The sequence below is a fragment of the Brachionichthys hirsutus genome, chromosome 5 (genome assembly GCF_040956055.1).
Source record: "Brachionichthys hirsutus isolate HB-005 chromosome 5, CSIRO-AGI_Bhir_v1, whole genome shotgun sequence".
Lineage (NCBI taxonomy): Eukaryota > Metazoa > Chordata > Actinopteri > Lophiiformes > Brachionichthyidae > Brachionichthys > Brachionichthys hirsutus.
Window position 1 is genome coordinate 11,461,768 of NC_090901.1, and position 17,894 is coordinate 11,479,661.

The 17,894-nt window shown below is 43.1% G+C and overlaps 1 protein-coding gene across 1 annotated transcript; it reads right to left on the bottom strand.

Moving 5' to 3' along the window:
* Nucleotides 1–645: 645 nt before the first annotated feature.
* Nucleotides 646–12,415, bottom strand: LOC137893600 (sodium- and chloride-dependent GABA transporter 2-like). The gene is made up of 15 exons (XM_068739011.1): nucleotides 12,405–12,415; nucleotides 8,554–8,759; nucleotides 7,503–7,637; nucleotides 7,225–7,365; nucleotides 6,643–6,724; nucleotides 6,326–6,458; nucleotides 6,010–6,144; nucleotides 3,402–3,517; nucleotides 3,203–3,327; nucleotides 2,903–3,015; nucleotides 2,681–2,818; nucleotides 2,192–2,294; nucleotides 1,842–1,942; nucleotides 977–1,147; nucleotides 646–810 (listed from the first exon to the last, which is right to left on the bottom strand). Exons 1-15 carry the CDS (start codon nucleotides 12,413–12,415, stop codon nucleotides 646–648), a joined length of 1,875 nt encoding a protein of 624 aa, XP_068595112.1.
* Between the last annotated feature and the right edge of the window lie 5,479 nt (nucleotides 12,416–17,894).

Sequence of the window (17,894 nt, forward strand, 5' to 3'; positions counted from 1 at the left end):
AATGCTTGGAATACCAAAATAATGAATACAATTAATATATTAAATATAAAAAAGCTTGACTGTGTTGATTGTGGTCAGTTCAGCTTTGAAATCCAATTCCTACACTCCTATGTATCGGTTATTAGTATGCTTTTAAGAGAATACAATAGATCCTGAGATGATAGCGCTCTACTATGAAGCCAAACAGAGCTGGCCTGTATTTTGTGTGCATTACAGAAGTGCTGTTATTCAAATGAACCTTTGTGAAACATGCATTCATGTGAAGCATAATTTCCTCCAATCACAGGAGAAGCTAGAATCCAATGCAATGTCATGTTAGACTGGGTGAACATTAGCAATGTCCATAATAGGAATATAAAGCTTCCTTAGAAAGCAGACATGATCAAATGTCCATTCTTGGCCGCTACTTTGCAACAACGTTATTTTTTTATTTAAAAAGACATATGACTCTGCCACCGGCCAATGAGACGGCGACCAAACAAAACCTCTCTTAACAAGATTGTCATCATGCTGTGTGTTGCAGGCTGTGCAAGAAGGGGAAAGCTGCAGCAGCAGATCAGCAGTTACAGGGAAGGTGACAAGTCAGATGCTCCCTTGTTGGGCGAGGTGTTGTCTGAGAGAGTTCGGAGCCCAGCCCTCCAGTCTCTAGCAGTTAGACTCCTTTTCATCTACAGGGAAGTAGCCATCCTTCGTGGGAAGCGACTTCTGATGGAGCGTGTCGCCTTCTGCTGCCAAGACGGCCTGCAATCTCTCCTGCTCCTGCTTCGTCTTCGGTAGCTCGATAGAAGCAGTGGTCAAGAGAACGAGACGCTGGAAACACAATATTCCCAAAGCAAAGGAAGACTTGTAATAGGCTGTACATCTATATTCAGATTTACAGGTTAAACCTGATACCAGCAGTCGCTCCTCAGCTGCAGTTCAGTTACTATTGAAGTTTAAAAGTACGTTTCTGTGTTGGTGAGCTAGGAAAGGCTACCTGTCTCAGCGTTCCTGGGGTGGAGTACAGCTTCACTGCCATCCACACAGGGATACACAGCATGGAGGACAGGGCCAGGATCCAGCCGATGGCATTGCCCCACCATGGGTATAAATATTCATTGTTGTACTTCAGCGGCGAGTACTTGATTAAGGCGAAAGCAAAGGTTCCCTGAGAATAGAGACAAAAACATGTTACCGTTCTGATGATACTTTTCATACTAAAATATCTACAATAGTATAAAATAATTCATGAAAATAGCAACAAGCTTTAACATGAATGCTCTTTATAGATACACAAATATAGGAAATATTCAAATTAGAAAAGCACTCAGAGAGCTCAGACCTCCGCCGAGCAGCTCATTCCCCTTGTAATTAGATTTACATCTTCCACATGGTGATCTGGATCATCATAAAAAGGTTATAAATTGACCGCAATGTTACTGAAACTTCAAAGTGATCCAGAATCCAGGATCACTTCTAGATCATCACCAAAATGTAATAAACTGTTCCTAATACCATTCCTAACAGTTCCTTAAAATTTCATCAAGATATGTGTGTACCCTTTTAAGTTATCTTGCTAAAAGACAATCAAATCAACGCTGGTTAAACATGTCCGGCGGCCTTGTGGTGGTGATTGTCTGTCTCTGTGTTGCCCTCCGAGAAACTGGCTGCTGAGATAGGCTCCAGCTTGGCCCGCGACCCGATAACAGACAAAGCGGTTGGAAAATGAATGAATGAATGAAACACAACCTCTTCGGAGGAGGTAATTCAATTATTTTTCCATTTGAAATGCATTTTGAACAATGACCAGCAGATGGTGGTCTTCTATGAAAAAAGTGTCGTAGAAGTGTCTAAAAACCTACAAAGCATATTGCAGGGGTGAAGAAGAGCCAGCAGTACTTGATGACAGGGCCAGGGCGATAGCCAATCATGTCCTCTATGTTGTCATAGAAACGGTCTGCTCCTGTAAACAAGGAGAAGTGAGTTATCGTGCAATAGATTTCATGACAGATGAAATTGCTACTTAGAAATCAGCTAGATTTGTCACTTTTGCACATGAAATTGCGCTAAAATTCTCATCACTCAGTCTCATGCCTGAAGGAAAAACACCTGTTCAATTGGACTGATCAGCCGATTGTAGGACGCAGAATAAGAACTGGATAAAAAGAAAATCCCTTCATGCTTTACCAAATAGCCAGAATGAAACACTCACCATAAACCCAAGCGATGCAAACAGTCTCAAAGAGAGCTACGAAGAGCAGGCACATCCCACTGGCTGCATAGTAGTCAAAGAGCTGGAAGACATACATGCCCCCCTGTGGAGACAGGCAGCGGGACATGACTCTGTAGGGTTAACGAGTGAACATCACCTCCCCCAGAGTGTGACGGGCAGGAAGGAAGAAATCTGTGCAGAGACCATTCTCCTCTGTCGCATCATCACCAGTCAGACAATGATGTTTATGAGTACATTAAATGTGTGCAATCAGAAAACAAACCCAAAGTGATGGCGCCCTACCAGAAAACACACCTGTGTTTGGATCGGAGTTTGTCCACTTTGAAGACAGTGAGACGCAGAGGGTGTTTTAACATTACAATTTCAAACCAATTGCCTTATTTAACAACATAAAACAGGGTAGAAATAGGAGATTTTGATTTCAATTTTTGTTTTTATTTACATTATGTTGTGACTTAGGAGACCAACCTCTGTCAACATGATGAGCCCGATGAGGAAGGACACCACAGCCACCGCCAGGATGAAGAGCTCCCTACGGTTCTTACGCCGGAAGGTTGAGGGGTACATGTCTACTACGGACGTCACCAGGCTCTCCACACATACAAACTGATCAGGACACACATAATACACGTCAGGTGTATTTGTTTGACCGGTACATGTTTTAATGCTTTAATATTCTGCTGGTCTCACCTGACTGTCCAGTCCTAGAAAGACAATCATAATGAAGAAGCAGCAGGCCCACAGAGGAGAGAAAGGCATCATGGATACAGCGCGAGGATAGGCTATGAAGGCCAGACCCGGACCTGAGTCAGACAAAATTAAAAGTCCCGTTATGAGTTATAGTCCATCAGAAACATCTCTAAAGACACAGAGGCCAGTGAGAGGCTTAAGGAAATCGATTCAGTCAAACTTTGAATTGGGTTTTCTGTCTCAATTATTCAACCAAAACTAATTTAGTCAATGGTGTGAATGCATTAAAGAAAAACCAACCAGATTCAGCCACTTCTGAGATGTGCAAATTCTGCTCGTAGGACATGAAACCCAGGATGGAAAAGATGGCGAATCCTGCAATAAAACTTGTACCACTGTTCAGGAAACAGAGGCAAAGGCAATCCCTGGAAACAACAAATAAATTATTTCATAATGATTTTGAGCAACTGCTGGTTTATTTTAAAGCTGTCGAAATGACTTCTGTCCTTTCCTGTAGCAGTTGTTCTTATATTTGTTGTAGCTTCCCAGCGCGGTGAGACAACCCAGGCAGATCGCAAACGAGTAGAAGATCTGAGTACCAGCGTCCATCCACACCTTAAGATGGATGAGAGGAAAAGTCGGTAAACAAGGGGAAAAAATTAAAACAAAAACACCCCAGAGAAACAGAAAACATGCAAACGGTTCCCAGGTCATGTCACAGACGCGTATCGCTGCCATGATGATGTTCATTCATTTTCTTTTCCGCTTTGCAGGTCACGGGAGTTGCTGGAGCCGATCCCAGCTTGCTATGAGCGAGAGGCAGGGCACACCCCGAATGCGTTGCCAGCGCATCACGGGGACATACGGAGACAGACAACCATTCACACACACACACACACACACACACTCATTGCTTTGGTTACATGTGAAATTATTGTGTACGACTCTGGAGCTGCATTATCTCAGTAACAGATAGGGGGCAGTGTCGTGTCTCCCTCAGATACAATCAATCAATCAATCAAATCTTTATTTGCAGACACAATGGTCCAATTAAAAAGCACACATAACATTTACAACATTTACAACGTTTACATAGTAAACACAGTAATCCTATAATAACATCAGGTACCAATGACACCAAATACCTGAGTTAAACTTCACAGCACTTAGGCTTGGCTGAGTCAGTGTTCTGATGATGTCATTCCCTGAGTCATGCAGCCGACATATAAACCTGTATGACAGGTGCCTAAGCTGAGCATTAAGGGCGTTAACCCCGACAACACAGAACATCTCACTGGCGCTGGACCATCTTGGCTTCCTGAGAAGTATCCGCATGCAGTCATTGTATGCCACCCTCAACTTCTGCATGCTGGCCTGTTTGTACTTGATCCACAAGGGGGCAGTATAGAGCGGCGTACAAAAGGCCCTGAAGAGGGTGACTTTGCCCGCTTCAGAGCAAAAACTAAATTTCTTTTTCAGCATGTTGGCCTGCGCATACAGCATCCGCCGCTGTCTATACATGTCATCATCATCTCCCAGCTGGTCATTGATGATGTGGCCCAGGTATTTAGTTCTGCTGCAGACAGACAGCACTTGCCCTGACAGATAAAATCTTGGGAAGTCCAAACCCTTATCCTCTCTCGTTCTGCAAACCATGACGGCACTCTTCTTGGCATTATACTTTACATCAAACCTGATACCATAGCCAGTGCATATGTCCAGGAGCTGCTGGATGCCAGCACTGCTCGGTGACAATATGGCCAGGTCATCAGCATACATGAAGTGATTGATCAAGGTGTCACCAAGCATACATCCAGTGTTACAGCACTGCACAGAGAGATCATGCATGTAGAAGTTAAAAAGCACCGGCAAAAGAAGCCCACCCTGGCGGACACCGTTCCCCACAGTAAAAGGAGGAGAGACCACATTACCCCCCCTAACCTGCATGGTCTGATTCGCATACCAATATGCCAGGATTCTAAGAAGACAGTTTGGCACACCTCTCTCCCTCAGCTTCAGGAACAGCTTCCGATGGTTCACACGGTCAAATGCCTTAGAGGCATCGATGAAGCCCACCAATACAGAGGAGTCTTTAGCCTTATACATGTCAATCACTTCTTTCAGACCATAAATACACATGTCAGTACCATGCTTGGTTTTAAACCCAAATTGATTGTCGGTGGTGTTAAGAAAAGGACTTAAGCGAATCAATAAGATTTTTTCTAAAACCTTAGAAATTACACTAGCAAGAGCAATCGGCCGGTAGTTATCCAGGCTCCCCACCTTGCCTGTCTTATACAGATCAGGATCTGGATCGAGTTGCACAAACTGGTGAAACATCATGAACTGTTAACAACTGGGCAATTCTAAGGCCGTTTTTTTTTTCTCAGAGTTCAATGCGATGCATCAAATGACGCTTCATCTCTCTCACTACTTGGGAGATACTTACTGGGCCTATAGTTACCTCAGAGGGAGGTTATGTTTTTGACTGTGTTTGTTTGTTTGTGTTTGTTTGATTTAGCAGGATTACAGAAAAACTGCTGGATGGGTCTTGATGGAAAGAAATCTGAATACAAGTCTGGATACAAAAAAGAATCTGGATTTCCCCCATTTACTTATAATGGAGGCTTTTTGAAATAAATAAATCAGATCTTGTTAAATATTATTTCAATTAATTCAAATATCACAGTCAGAAAGGGGTCCTCTATGCACTATCTTGGAAAACGTCTTCTGGATCTGATCCAGAATGAGGTCAGGAAAAAATATAACATTTTAAAATTGAAAACTCCAGTTATGGATTCAAAAATCAGTTAAAAATAAACTCTGATTCACTTCTACTTTTCATGGTTGGTGTATAAAGATACCAAGAACAATTTAGAACCTTTTGGTGATTATCCAGATCACCATGTGGATGGTGTAAATCCAGTTAGGAGGGGAATGAGCTGCTTGGTGGAGGATTGCGCTCTCTGAGTGCTTTTCTAGTTTGATATGAAACAATTCAGGAAGGTCACCTTCTTAAAATGTTGAGCATGGTGAGGGTGACTGTATAACCAGGGCTGGTATTACAGGACATTCACACCTGAAAGGAAGCAAATCTTCCAGCCTACCTGTGGGTCAGACAGGCGTTGAAGGTCTGGGTAGAGGTAGAAGTAAATTCCTCTGGAGGCTCCTGGCAGGGTGACCCCTCTGATCAGAAGGATCAGTAGCATAGCATAGGGGAAGGTAGCTGTGAAGTAAACCACCTGAAGAGAAACGGCATCACCTCCTCATCACACACGTTTCTCCAACGTAGCAAAGACAAAACTCAAGTATGTGTTTGAGCTCAAATTTTCAGTTATGTGGTGTCAATTCTGCAAGAACAGATGTATCTAAAGCTTCTCAGAAATGTTCCTGAATGAATCATGAATGGAGTACAGGTTCCACCTTTCCGGTAGACTTGACTCCCTTCCAGATGCAGAAGTAGCACATAACCCACGCAATGGCCAGACAGATGACCAGGTCCCAGTTCAGAGAGCCGAGGTCATGAATTCCTGATGATATCCTCAGAACTCGTCTCCTGTGGGACGCACAAAAACAAAAAGGGATTACGGCCTTTTTAGCTGTGGTCTAAAAATAAACATTATAATGGACTGTACCTGTAAGAGAAATGTTTTGAATAGTTTGTGAGCTTGTTTAAAACTATGGAATGTAGTGAGGTTTAAAATATATAAATAAATCAAATCAAATAAAAAGGCACTTACTCCCAGAACTCAATAACAGGAGAGGTGGCGTTCACATGGCGATCCATGGAGCTGTTTCCCTTCTGGAATGTCACACAGGAATCTTGAATGAAGGACCAACACAAACAAAAACGACTTTAAATCATATGTGTTTTTGTTTTTAAATCTTGACTTTTAAATTTGTGGCCGAGAACCTGAAATGACGCAACCATTAGATTTAGGATGCATTCGTCAGCATCAGAATAAATATCAGCACATCATTGGCTTAATGCTACCATGCTAGCGTTCAACAAATCTTTACCATGTTTGCCATTTTATTTTGGGGTGTTGATATTGAAACCTTTGTTGAGAAGCACTTCACACAAATTACAACTGATGCTGATTTAAATAGCATTATTTTATATGTCATTTAGTCCAAAACTAGTCCAAAATAAATGGACATGTTACTGCGTAAAGTTCACATAAGTATTGGAAAATAACTTTCTGATGTTTTGTTTGGTGCTAGCATGTTAAGGTTTGAAGTCATTTGGACAAGAGCTAATGTATCTAGTTGGGTGACCCTGACCAGGTCTCTGACAGAGGCCTGGTGGTTCTCCGTCTCACCTGTATTCCAGGTGTTGTTGCAGGAAGCCCAGGGCAAATCCCAGGTGAAGGAGTGGGATAAGAAGAAAATGGCCCAGGCTAACACAATGACGTAGTAGATGTTAAGCAGAGCGACAATGACCTGAGTGGCATAACCCAGTCCTGCAAGAAGCACATCGAGTTTATTACTGTTTGAGAAAAATGAATAAAAATACAGAAATAACAGATTTTTTTTTAAATGCATGTATCCACTATTTCTTCCAAAACTATCATTTTTGGGAGAAAGATGGGTGGATTACCTTCAAACAATGGGCAGATTTTCCTCCAGGCGGTGATGCCACCCTCACTGGTGTACTGGCCCAGAGATGTTTCCAGTAAGAAGACTGGGATGCCACAAGCAAACAGGAAGATGAGGTACGGGATGAAGAAGGCTCCTATACATAAGGGGAATGGAACAGTTCACTCAGGCAGCTTCCATGTGCTCTCAAGCAGTATGGAATAACAGAGACAAATGACCTGAGCTGCTCTGATTTAATAACAGATTTAACATGGAGTATTAATTACATTGGTCCCTCATTCATCGCGGGGGTTACGTTCTAAAAATAACCCGCAATAGACGAAATCCGTGAAGTAGTCAGCTTTATTTTTTTACAATTATTATATATGTTTTAAGGCTGTAAACCTTTTACCACACATGTTATATTGTGCACTTTAAAGCCAAAAGGACTTCCACCCCTGCGCCCTCTAATTGGATATCTCATAATGGCATGGAACGTTTCTGGTCCCTTTCTTGAATGCTATTGGACACGTGAGCTGTCAGTCAAAACCATCAATCCGACGCATCATTTTCTTCCGTCACGAAGTTTGTGTGAGAGGACAGATGTTTGGTAAGTTAGCGAGCGTTAAAATATGAAATTAGCCCCAAATATCTGTGTTTTGTGTGTATCAATAATAAATTGTGTTAACTGTTAATCTTTACTGTTGAAAGGTCCATTCTCTCCTGATTTGACTTGGCTGTGCTACAGCAGAACACAATGTGCGTTCAAGCACTGTAAAAGAAACATGCAAAATTGCATTAAAAAACTCTGCGAAACGTTATATTGAGGGACTACTGTAGCTCATTTTCATGACATATTAGTCAACGTAATCTGGAATCACCCATCATCATGCAATTTATCACTAACTTTTCTCAAGAGTTTCCAGAGTTTTTGAATTTTTGGTTGTAAATATTTTGGCTCTGCACTGCTTTTTAGAGGGAAACTGCGGTTATGCATACAAGTCAATAAGACTAAAATCTGACATTTGGGTATTGAAGGAGGCCCAGTAAAGAAACCAGGGATGAGTACTCACCTCCTCCATTTTTATAACACAGGTAGGGGAAACGCCAGACGTTCCCCAGGCCGATAATCTCTCCAGCCACCGACAGAACAAATTCTACTTTGTTGCCCCACTGACCCCTGTCTATCATCTTCTCCTCAGTATTGGACACAATGTCCAGTGGCATGCTGTGTCCATTGAAGGGATCTCTCTTTGATAAGGTATCCATGTCATCTTTGCTCCCTTCATGTAAAAAAAAGAGGAAATTTTAAGTACAAAGAGGAAATGGGGCATTGTGAAGCATCATGAAGCTGAACAGGAACAGGAAAGCAGTTTTTTTGTAATCCTTCTAACAGACTGACAGACATGTAACCTCCTTGGTGGAGGTAACAAAACATGGAACTGCATAGTAATAGCGCGTGTATTTGAAGACTGGTTGAGAGAGGGGAGAATCACTAATCAAATATGTCTGCTCGTTAACATGGGTCACTCCCTGTTTAGGATAAAGTCCGTTACAGCTTCCTGTTCCATGACCCGACGAACGGGAAGAATCCCCCTCTGAGGAGGAAACAACCAGGTGATGGTCTGCGCTCCCTCCTGTCACGTTGCATTACCAGCCCTCTCAGCCACTCTGCTCGCCCTTTTCTTCCCTTTGAAACACACTGCTGTCGCTGCTGCAGTCCATATCCAATGTTAACTGGTCTTCAGGAGACGTGATTGAATTAATTTGATTGCATGAATTCACATCAAACGGACACTTCCCTCTTTGACTTTCAAAATCATGCTGTTTGCTGCGTGACCTGGTCTCATAAGGTCAGTGTTGAAAACAACAAGGCTGGGAATCACATCTGGCTGGAGGCCTTGTTTGAAGCCACCTTCAGTGATGTGCTCCTCCATGGCAAAGGGCAGAGGTGGAACACAAATATGACTCTATGTGTGCCGTACACGCGGGGTGGATATTCGCCCTCATTCTAGTCTTGGTGCCACAAAGGCAGAGGAGCCTCTCAGTTCTGGCAAATGAGAATCCACTCTGGCCTTGCAGCCAGATCACAGTGTGGATCACAGTTCCTTGTGTGGAAGCTCAACCAAGAAGCCGAATGCGTTTGCTTCAAGCAGTCCTGTGCAGGCTATAGGATGTTGTTCCTGATGGTTCTATCGTTCTATCTTCATCGATGCTGAGAGAGCATGAGTGGTGAGAAAATATGCAAAGACTGAGAATGACCTGACTGAGGCACAGAGGAGCTTCATCCCAGGAAGCAATCCCGACTTGACCTCGATGAAAAGCTCTGAACTGGCAGCCGGCGACTGACAGGCTGACCTGCTCAATGAGTGACTCCTTCAGGACATCGTGTGCTCTGCTTTGTCCTTCTGCACCCACCGTGCTTCACACAGCACTCCATCAAGTTAGCATCACTTTTCTTGTGTTCTTGGAAGTGATATGGAGTTTTACAAAAGTGCTGTGGCAGATCCAGATTGCGAACTTTCTCCATCTCTGTTCAGACCAGTCGTGCATCTTCAACCCAAATTGTACCCTTGATGACGTCATCACACTTAATTATTTCAAACTCACACAAGAGCCACAGAAGTGACTGCTGTCACCTCTGTCATCCTCCATGTGCTGAATAATCAAAATGTAATCGCACTCAACAGTGGCGTCACAATTTACTGACACGCTGCATGCGTCTACAACGATTGCATTCTCACCCCCCAACTTGTCAAACTGCAGCTTTGGGCCGGTGGCATCCGGCTGAGGTGCTCCACTAACCCCTTGAGTACCGAGCTTTGCACGTGTAGGGCTCTGCACTGAAGTTAACCATAATAAATATGGAACATCTGGCTGGACGTTGTATGTTTGTCCAGAGGGAAGAATGACCCCCTGCAGAAAAGCCAAGGCCTTTCTGATAGATCAGCGTAGCCGGTCGCAGGAATTTGCCCTGCAGCACAGCATTGACGTCCTTTGGCTGAGATAACAATGATGATTCCAAAGGTTTCAGCCTGTTTGTTCTGAAGGTGGGGGGGGGGGGTCCTTGTTCTGATGCTGGGCCAGCTGGGGGGAAGGAAGGCAGGAGGTAAATGAAGTGTGGGTCATACTTTTCCTTCAAAAACATCCACGTGACCTGAAAACAAACTTCACCAATCCGACCTGCACACTTGCAGGTCAAAATTGCCAGAGTGCAGAGTGTGGCAGAACGTGACTGGCGCAACAGTAAGTTGATGAGGTGTGAGACGTACCACGGCTGTTGTAGCAACAGGAAAATTCGCACTAACTGGGGAGATGAGATGTATGAATGAAATATGAGCTTTTATGCTCAGCATACGTCAGCGCTCTTAATGTGCAGCGAATGCACACAAAGGTGACTTTGACGAAAACTGATGCAAATCTTGGAGAATGAGCTTAAAACAGGATCCGCCCTGCTTGGTGCTGTGCCCAGCAGAGGCAACGCAGCAGGGATGTTTTAGCTTCTCGCCTGTGGACAAAGACTTTCCTCTGACCCCTATGGAAAGACGTCCCTGAACATCCCTGGTTCTCAGGTTGACCACTACGTCTGTGAGTTTAGTCTTGGCTCTTCACAAACAGGCGCTGAATCCCAGCAGTTTAAGAGAAGAGCCCAGTTCGCTCTGCTCAGAGCTGCACATCTGCCTTCCCTCAGCTGCATGCAAACTACCCAGCTGGGCTAACAGGGTACCAGACATCATGTAGGCTCCTGTGGATCAGTGAGTTGTCTGTCCACATGAAAGTGAGCGCTGGATGACCTGATCGTTGGATCTCCATTTACCGGAGATCGACCGGTAAATTGAGAGCTTTGTCTATCGGCTCAGCTTCCTCATCACCATGATGGATCTTTGCAGAGTCCACATTGCTGCAGACGCTGAACCGACCTGTCGATCAGCCGCTCCATAAAGCGTCTGGCTTAAGGGTTTACCACACAATAAATTTATATTTCCAATTTTCACCGGAACATTACCACCAAAAATAAACTTTATGCAGGGAAAATGTCGCAGGTAGAGCGAGGACCCGCAGAGCGCAGACACAGAGACGCACATCTTGTGCACGTTTTTATCAACGTGACGTAACAAACGAGGATTTCTGTTTTAGTAGTAGATTACTGAACTATGCAAACTACGTAGGATTGACTGGATGGTTTATTAAACTGTTTTTGGTTGATAAGGACCCAAAGGTGAGTTTTTCATAATATGCAACATTTAAGACACCATCAACAACATAAAAGGCAGTATTGACCTTTGTCTCCAAAATCCACAATCCCTAGCCACACCCAGGTGCTGTGCAACAAAACAGCTCACCTGAGGGTGGGGGGGGACAATGACCCTTCACTTTATGGATGTTAATGAGTCCTGAGGAGTTTTATTGTCCTGGTGGTTTTGGCCCTTTTTTAGTTTTCTGCTCCAACAGGAGTATAATTATCTGTGGCCTCTCTACCAGTCTCTCAGAACTGAAGAAGACTCTTGGATGAGAGGTGAAACGTCTTCAATCAAAATGAAACAAGGCCAGTTGATGCTTTGTTTTTTGCTCTTCATGATTTATCAACCTTCTTGATGTGAGCTGTGCTCAAAAACAATGTAAAAATGAAAAATAAAAGCACAGAATCACTAAGGATATATAACTTTGAACTAATGGCAAATAAGTTATTTCCTAACTGTGTTCCATACAAGCAGCATTCACAAAGTCAGATAATTTTCTCTTCTTCTTTTTTTTCTCTTCTACTTCTTCTTCTTCACCCTCCTGGGCTTCTTCGTTAGCATTAATCCTCACTGGGCCTCACAGCTTAACAAATACAAATTTGAAATTAAAATGTCCAGTATATATACTTATCATGTGTCTAAAAATAACCATATCAAATCACATGATCTATAATTAATTGCACCAACCTTTCATACTGAAAGTATCAAGAAGCGACGTCTTCTCCTGTTTCACTGTAAAACATTCATGGAAGGGCTGAGATCAGAGAAACTGAAAAAAACTTTTGCAGACTGCCGTGAGTTTTTGTCTCTGAACTGTCTCTCTGTGAAGACCCCTTTCCCTTTATCCAATTCCATTCAGCACAACCCACACGCCCACACGCCCACACACACACACACACTCACACACACCCACACCCACACACACACACACACCACACTAGAGGTCTGCGCTTTCTCAGTGTATTGAGCCGGTTGCATAACCTTTTGACTCACGTTCTCCGAGGGCCTTTCTGTCCCAAAAGCATGGGGGGGGGGGGGGTATATGTGTAGACATACATTCAAGGATTTGTACATCTAACTAGTAGAAACGTAATACATTTCGCTTTTGTGCCTGATATTGACACTAAAAGCCTTCGGTTTTTGTTTTCTCTCTGATTGCAATTGATTTGAAGTCTCTATCACTTTCCCGAAATTAATCTGTGTTTGTTCCCGCAAATTCAGCACTTCCTCCCCCTGCTGGGGTCCAGAATGACCTAGCTCAAATCTATTGTTAGAGGGTCACAATCTATTGAAGGTCACAATCTATGAAGGCGAGGACAAGGAGGGAGGAGGAGTTTCAGCTTTTCTTGACTCAAATGCGGTTACACTCCTGCCTCAAAACTGATTATAATTCAAAAGAGGGACAAATCAACTCATAAAAATTAATAAACTCATAAAAATGAAGCTGAAAACCAGGAAACTCGAAAGAAAGAAGCAATAAATCTCCGAGTCTGGAAAATGTTATCTTAGGAAATAAGACAACTTCTTGAAGAAAACAGTTACGGGCATAAGCAGACAACTCAAACCCTTGAGCGCTTGGAGAAAGCTGTGACTGATATTAAGGGGCAACTTGGTGACCATGAACAAAGTACTGGTGAAATAGAAGAGAGGACGAGTGAAGTGGAGGATGCGGAGGCAAGGCAGCACCGCAGGCTACGATAACTGCTTCGAGCGGTACGTGACAATTTACAAAACAGGCTGAGCAGGAACAACCTATGAATTTTTCAAATACCAGAGGGAAGTGAAGAACAGGATGTGGTTGCATTCGTGAATGTTTTGCTCCCTAAAGTGCTGAAACTGCCACCTAATTTGGACATTAAAAGCGCACCGATTAACCCGGCAGCACCCCCCAGATCAATGATTGTGAGGTTCCTCGATGCAGCAGTTAAATATATTGTTATAGAACAAGCATGGTTTAAAGGATAGGTGCTGTCTCAAGATAAGAGGATATTTTTTGATCAAGACTATTCTCCTGAGCTACAAAGGAAGAAAGCTAAGATTCACGCAGTAATTACGCAACGGAAGCAGAAGGGCACACAGGCTTACATCCAGCACGTCTGAAAATCAAGATTGACTCGGGAGAAAAAACGTTTTCCACGCTCACAAACGCCGCTGACACTGAGAGAGATGGGTGTACAAATGCAGTGTGGAGAGAAGGAACGCATGGAGGAGAGACTGACTGAAGGATGGAACATTAACGGGAAGAGGAAGAAAGACTGGCTGCAGCGGATCTGAAAGTTATGATGGATTACGTGGAATAATTAGAGGTACAAGTACAAATATTCCAGTTTAAGTCTTTGCTGAATAGTTATGAACCATGAAAGCAATAATAGTTTAATCTGGAAAAAAATTGCTGCAAAGTGTCACAGTGTGAAGTGTAGAAACTCTTGATCTCAGCACGGGAGATTTACATTCGAGACATTCGAGACCTTTATTACGTGTTAGTGTAACGTTGGTCGTTAGTGCACAATGGGTGCTATTCATCACAGAGAGCTCAAATCTTGGAATTGAATGGGGCTAAAAGTGATGTGCTCATGTTTCGTAGTTGTGGTTAAAAGCCAAGCAGCAAACAATAACTCGTCTAGATGACGGTTACAACCAAACTTAAAATAAAAGGTTCTCCCAGCTCCTAAAATCAGAACTCCTAGTTGGGTATTCAACACCACTGTTTTGCTTTCCAAAGTTCATGGGGCACAAAACAGTACAGGAAGACAAAAGAGCAGAATGGGGCTCCTTAATGAACTGTCCTGTCTGCAGCTCCCTGCTGCTCCATGACTGTACAGCCACAGGTCACTGCTCAGATTGTGCTCCGTTCGCTTGGATGGCTCGATCTCGTCTCTTTGCATCAAACTCAAATGTGCTTGTTAAATTAAATATTTGAAAGCATAATTTATTCTGTTTATTAGTCCTAACTGCTCTGACGTAGCGGGAACGCTCTTCACAGGACTTTTGTTAATGATTGATAACAGACCGAGTTGGCCGTCTCTCTCGAGTTAATTTTTCTTATCTTGATTGACATTAATTCTGTGGAAGAAAGCTGTCAGATATTTAAACTGCATGTTTGGGAAATGGATAGGTAGATGTCCAGATTAATGCTTTTTAATAGCGTTTATCTGTCTGTCTAATGCGGGGGCGGCAACACGCGGCTCTTTGGCGCCACCTAGTGGCTCCCTGGCGCTTTTTCAAAAATGTTTGAAAATGGAAAAAGATGGCGAAGGGAAATATATTTGTAATTTAAACTTCAAACAGGGACAGAAAAATACAAACCTTTGCAGCCTTGTGATTGGGAAACATTTTTTTCACGTTTCTTGATATTCGGTGCGTACTGGATGGTACTGTAACAGTTTGTGTTCGTAATTCCTACTCTTCAGGGAGTCAGTGAAGGCATCCAGGGAGGAGGGGCGGTGTGTGTGTGAGCGTGCTCCCGAGGGGAGGGGGTGAGAGAGACGGGAGTAGGGGACGGCGTGAGAGGATATCTGTTCTGTTCGCGGCACGGTTACCGATTAATAAAAGCTTGTTCTGAGACCCAGCTCGTACTTATTTCAGCGTCTGACGGACGCTACAAATTTGCGTTTTCACATACAGATTTTCTTCTACGCCGTACACGTCTTAAAATGCCTAAAAACCGTACTTTGTACGGCAAAAACGAATATAAAATATTCGTTTTATATTCATCAAAAATCAGATTTATTTATTCAATTTCTTTAATTTCATCAAAGTAATGAAACGTACTGTAATTTATTAATATTGTAATGAAGTTAAACTTGAGGCGAGAGTAGTCGCCTCAAGTAGTCACGTGGGGCGTCATTCTCCACAGGATGCGCTGCAGGGAAAATAAACATTTAATCATGAAGGCTTATTATGTATTCGTAGCCAACTTAGTCATTTTGATAGTCAGCTAATATAGCTAATATAGATAGATACAGCATGTGTTGCCTTGATTATAAGGCTTATATAAGGCTTTTAATTTTTTGCGGCTTCAGACATACCGTATTTTCCGGATTATAAGTCGCGGTCTTTGTCATAGTTTGGTCGGGGGTGCGACTTATAAATCGGAGCGACTTATATATGTTTTTTTTTACAAAATCTGTGAGCGCAGAGACAGTAGCCTACACATTTCTATAACAGGTGTTACAGGGAACTCTGTGACCCGTCAGAATCTGTCGCGGTTTCTGGAGGTTCAGAGTTATCTGTCACACCTGTTATCTAAAAACACCAATTAGAAGGGCTGATTGAAAATGGCGCCGAAAAGAAAGTCATATTCCGCGGCTTACAAGCTTCAGATAGTGAAATATGGAGCCGAAAACGGCAATCGAGCAGCAGAAAGAAAGTTTGGAGTGAGCGAAAAACTTGTAAGGGACTGGCGAAAAGCGGAGGTTACGCTTACTGAAATGAAGAAAACAAAGTAAGCTAATCGCGGGCGACAAGCTAGGTGGCCGCAGTTGGAGGAACGAGTTCACGCATGGGTGCTTGAACAACATGCTTCTGGGAGAGGTTTGTCAACGGTGCAGTTGCGTCTCCACGCCCAAGTGGTTGCCAGGGAGGTGAATATAAACGGCTTTGCGGGAGGACCTTCTTGGTGTTACCGCTTCATGTCACGCAAACGCCTCTCTATCAGAGCAAGGACGACACTGTCCCAAAAACTGCCAGCGGACTTCCAAGCCAAGGTTGACAGTTTCCGCGCGTTCATTGAAAAGCATGTAAGTGATCACAACGTGACACCGGATCATATTATTAACATGGACGAGGTCCCCCTCACTTTTGACATCCCCATGGGCCGAAGTGTTGCAGAGAAAGGGCAAAAAAGTGTGAATATCGTTACAACTGGTCATGAGAGATCACACTTCACAGTGGTGCTGGCATGTTGTGGAGACGGATCAAAACTGCCACCGATGGTCATTTTCAAACGAAAAACCATGCCAAAAATCCAATCCTCCTCAGTTGAAGTCGCCGTGAACGAGAAAGGGTGGATTGATCAAGAAATGATGAACTTGTGGCTTACAAAGTGCTACAATAAGCGACCGGATGGCTTCTTTAGAGCACGCAAAGCTCTGCTTGTGATGGATAGCATGAGAGCGCACATCACACCACAGTTAAAAAATAAATTAAAATTTTTCAACTCCATACCTGCCATCATCCCTGGAGGCTTAACCAAAATACTCCAGCCACTTGATATCTCCGTGAATAGGAGCTTTAAGTCAGTTTTGCGTAACCTGTGGGAGCAGTGGATGACGGATGGAGAGCACAGCTTCACGGCAACCGGGAGAATGCGCCATGCAACTTTCCTGGAAGTCATTGAATGGATCGACAAAGCATGGGCTTCAGTGACAACCGCAACCATCCTGTCGGGATTCAGAAAGGCTGGAATAATTGGAACTGCAACTGACGACGAGTCTGATGTAAGCGACGTAGAAGAGGAAGCGGCGTCTTGTCTACCTGCCGAGTTGGGGGAGTTGTTCAAAAGTGACACCGAGGATGAAGATTTCCTTGGATTTCGTGATTCGGAGTAAAACCTGATATTTTGGTAAACGTGTTAGCATGTTCTTTGTGCTATATGTTGTTTGGTGTTGGATTTTATCAAATAAATTTTCCCCAAAAATGCGACTTATCCTCCAGTGCGACCTATATATGGTTTTTTCTTCTTAATTATGCATTTTTTGGCTGATGCGACCTACAATCCGGAGCGACGTATAATCCTAAAAATACGGTATTTGTTTTTTGTGTTTTTGGTCCAATATGGCTCTTTCAACATTTTGGGTTGCCGACCCCTGGTCTAATCCAAAAAGTCACAAAGGGATCCGATATGCACTATCATGCAAAATGTCCTCTGGATCTGATCCAGAATGAAGTCAGGAAAAAATACTACGTTTTTACGTGAAAACCCATTTATGGATTTAAAAATCAGTTAAAAATACACATAAACTCTGATTCACTTTTACTTTTCATGGTTGGTGTATAAAGATACCAAGAACAATTTAGAACCTTTGGATGATGATCCAGGTATTCAAAAAAATACATGCTCCACCAAGGAAGTTATAAATAACTGCTGAACTCATGATGTCAATGTGAATTCAATTGCTGAAAGTATGTTTTATTCTCATTGAAACTAAAACTGTAAATAAAATTAAAATAAG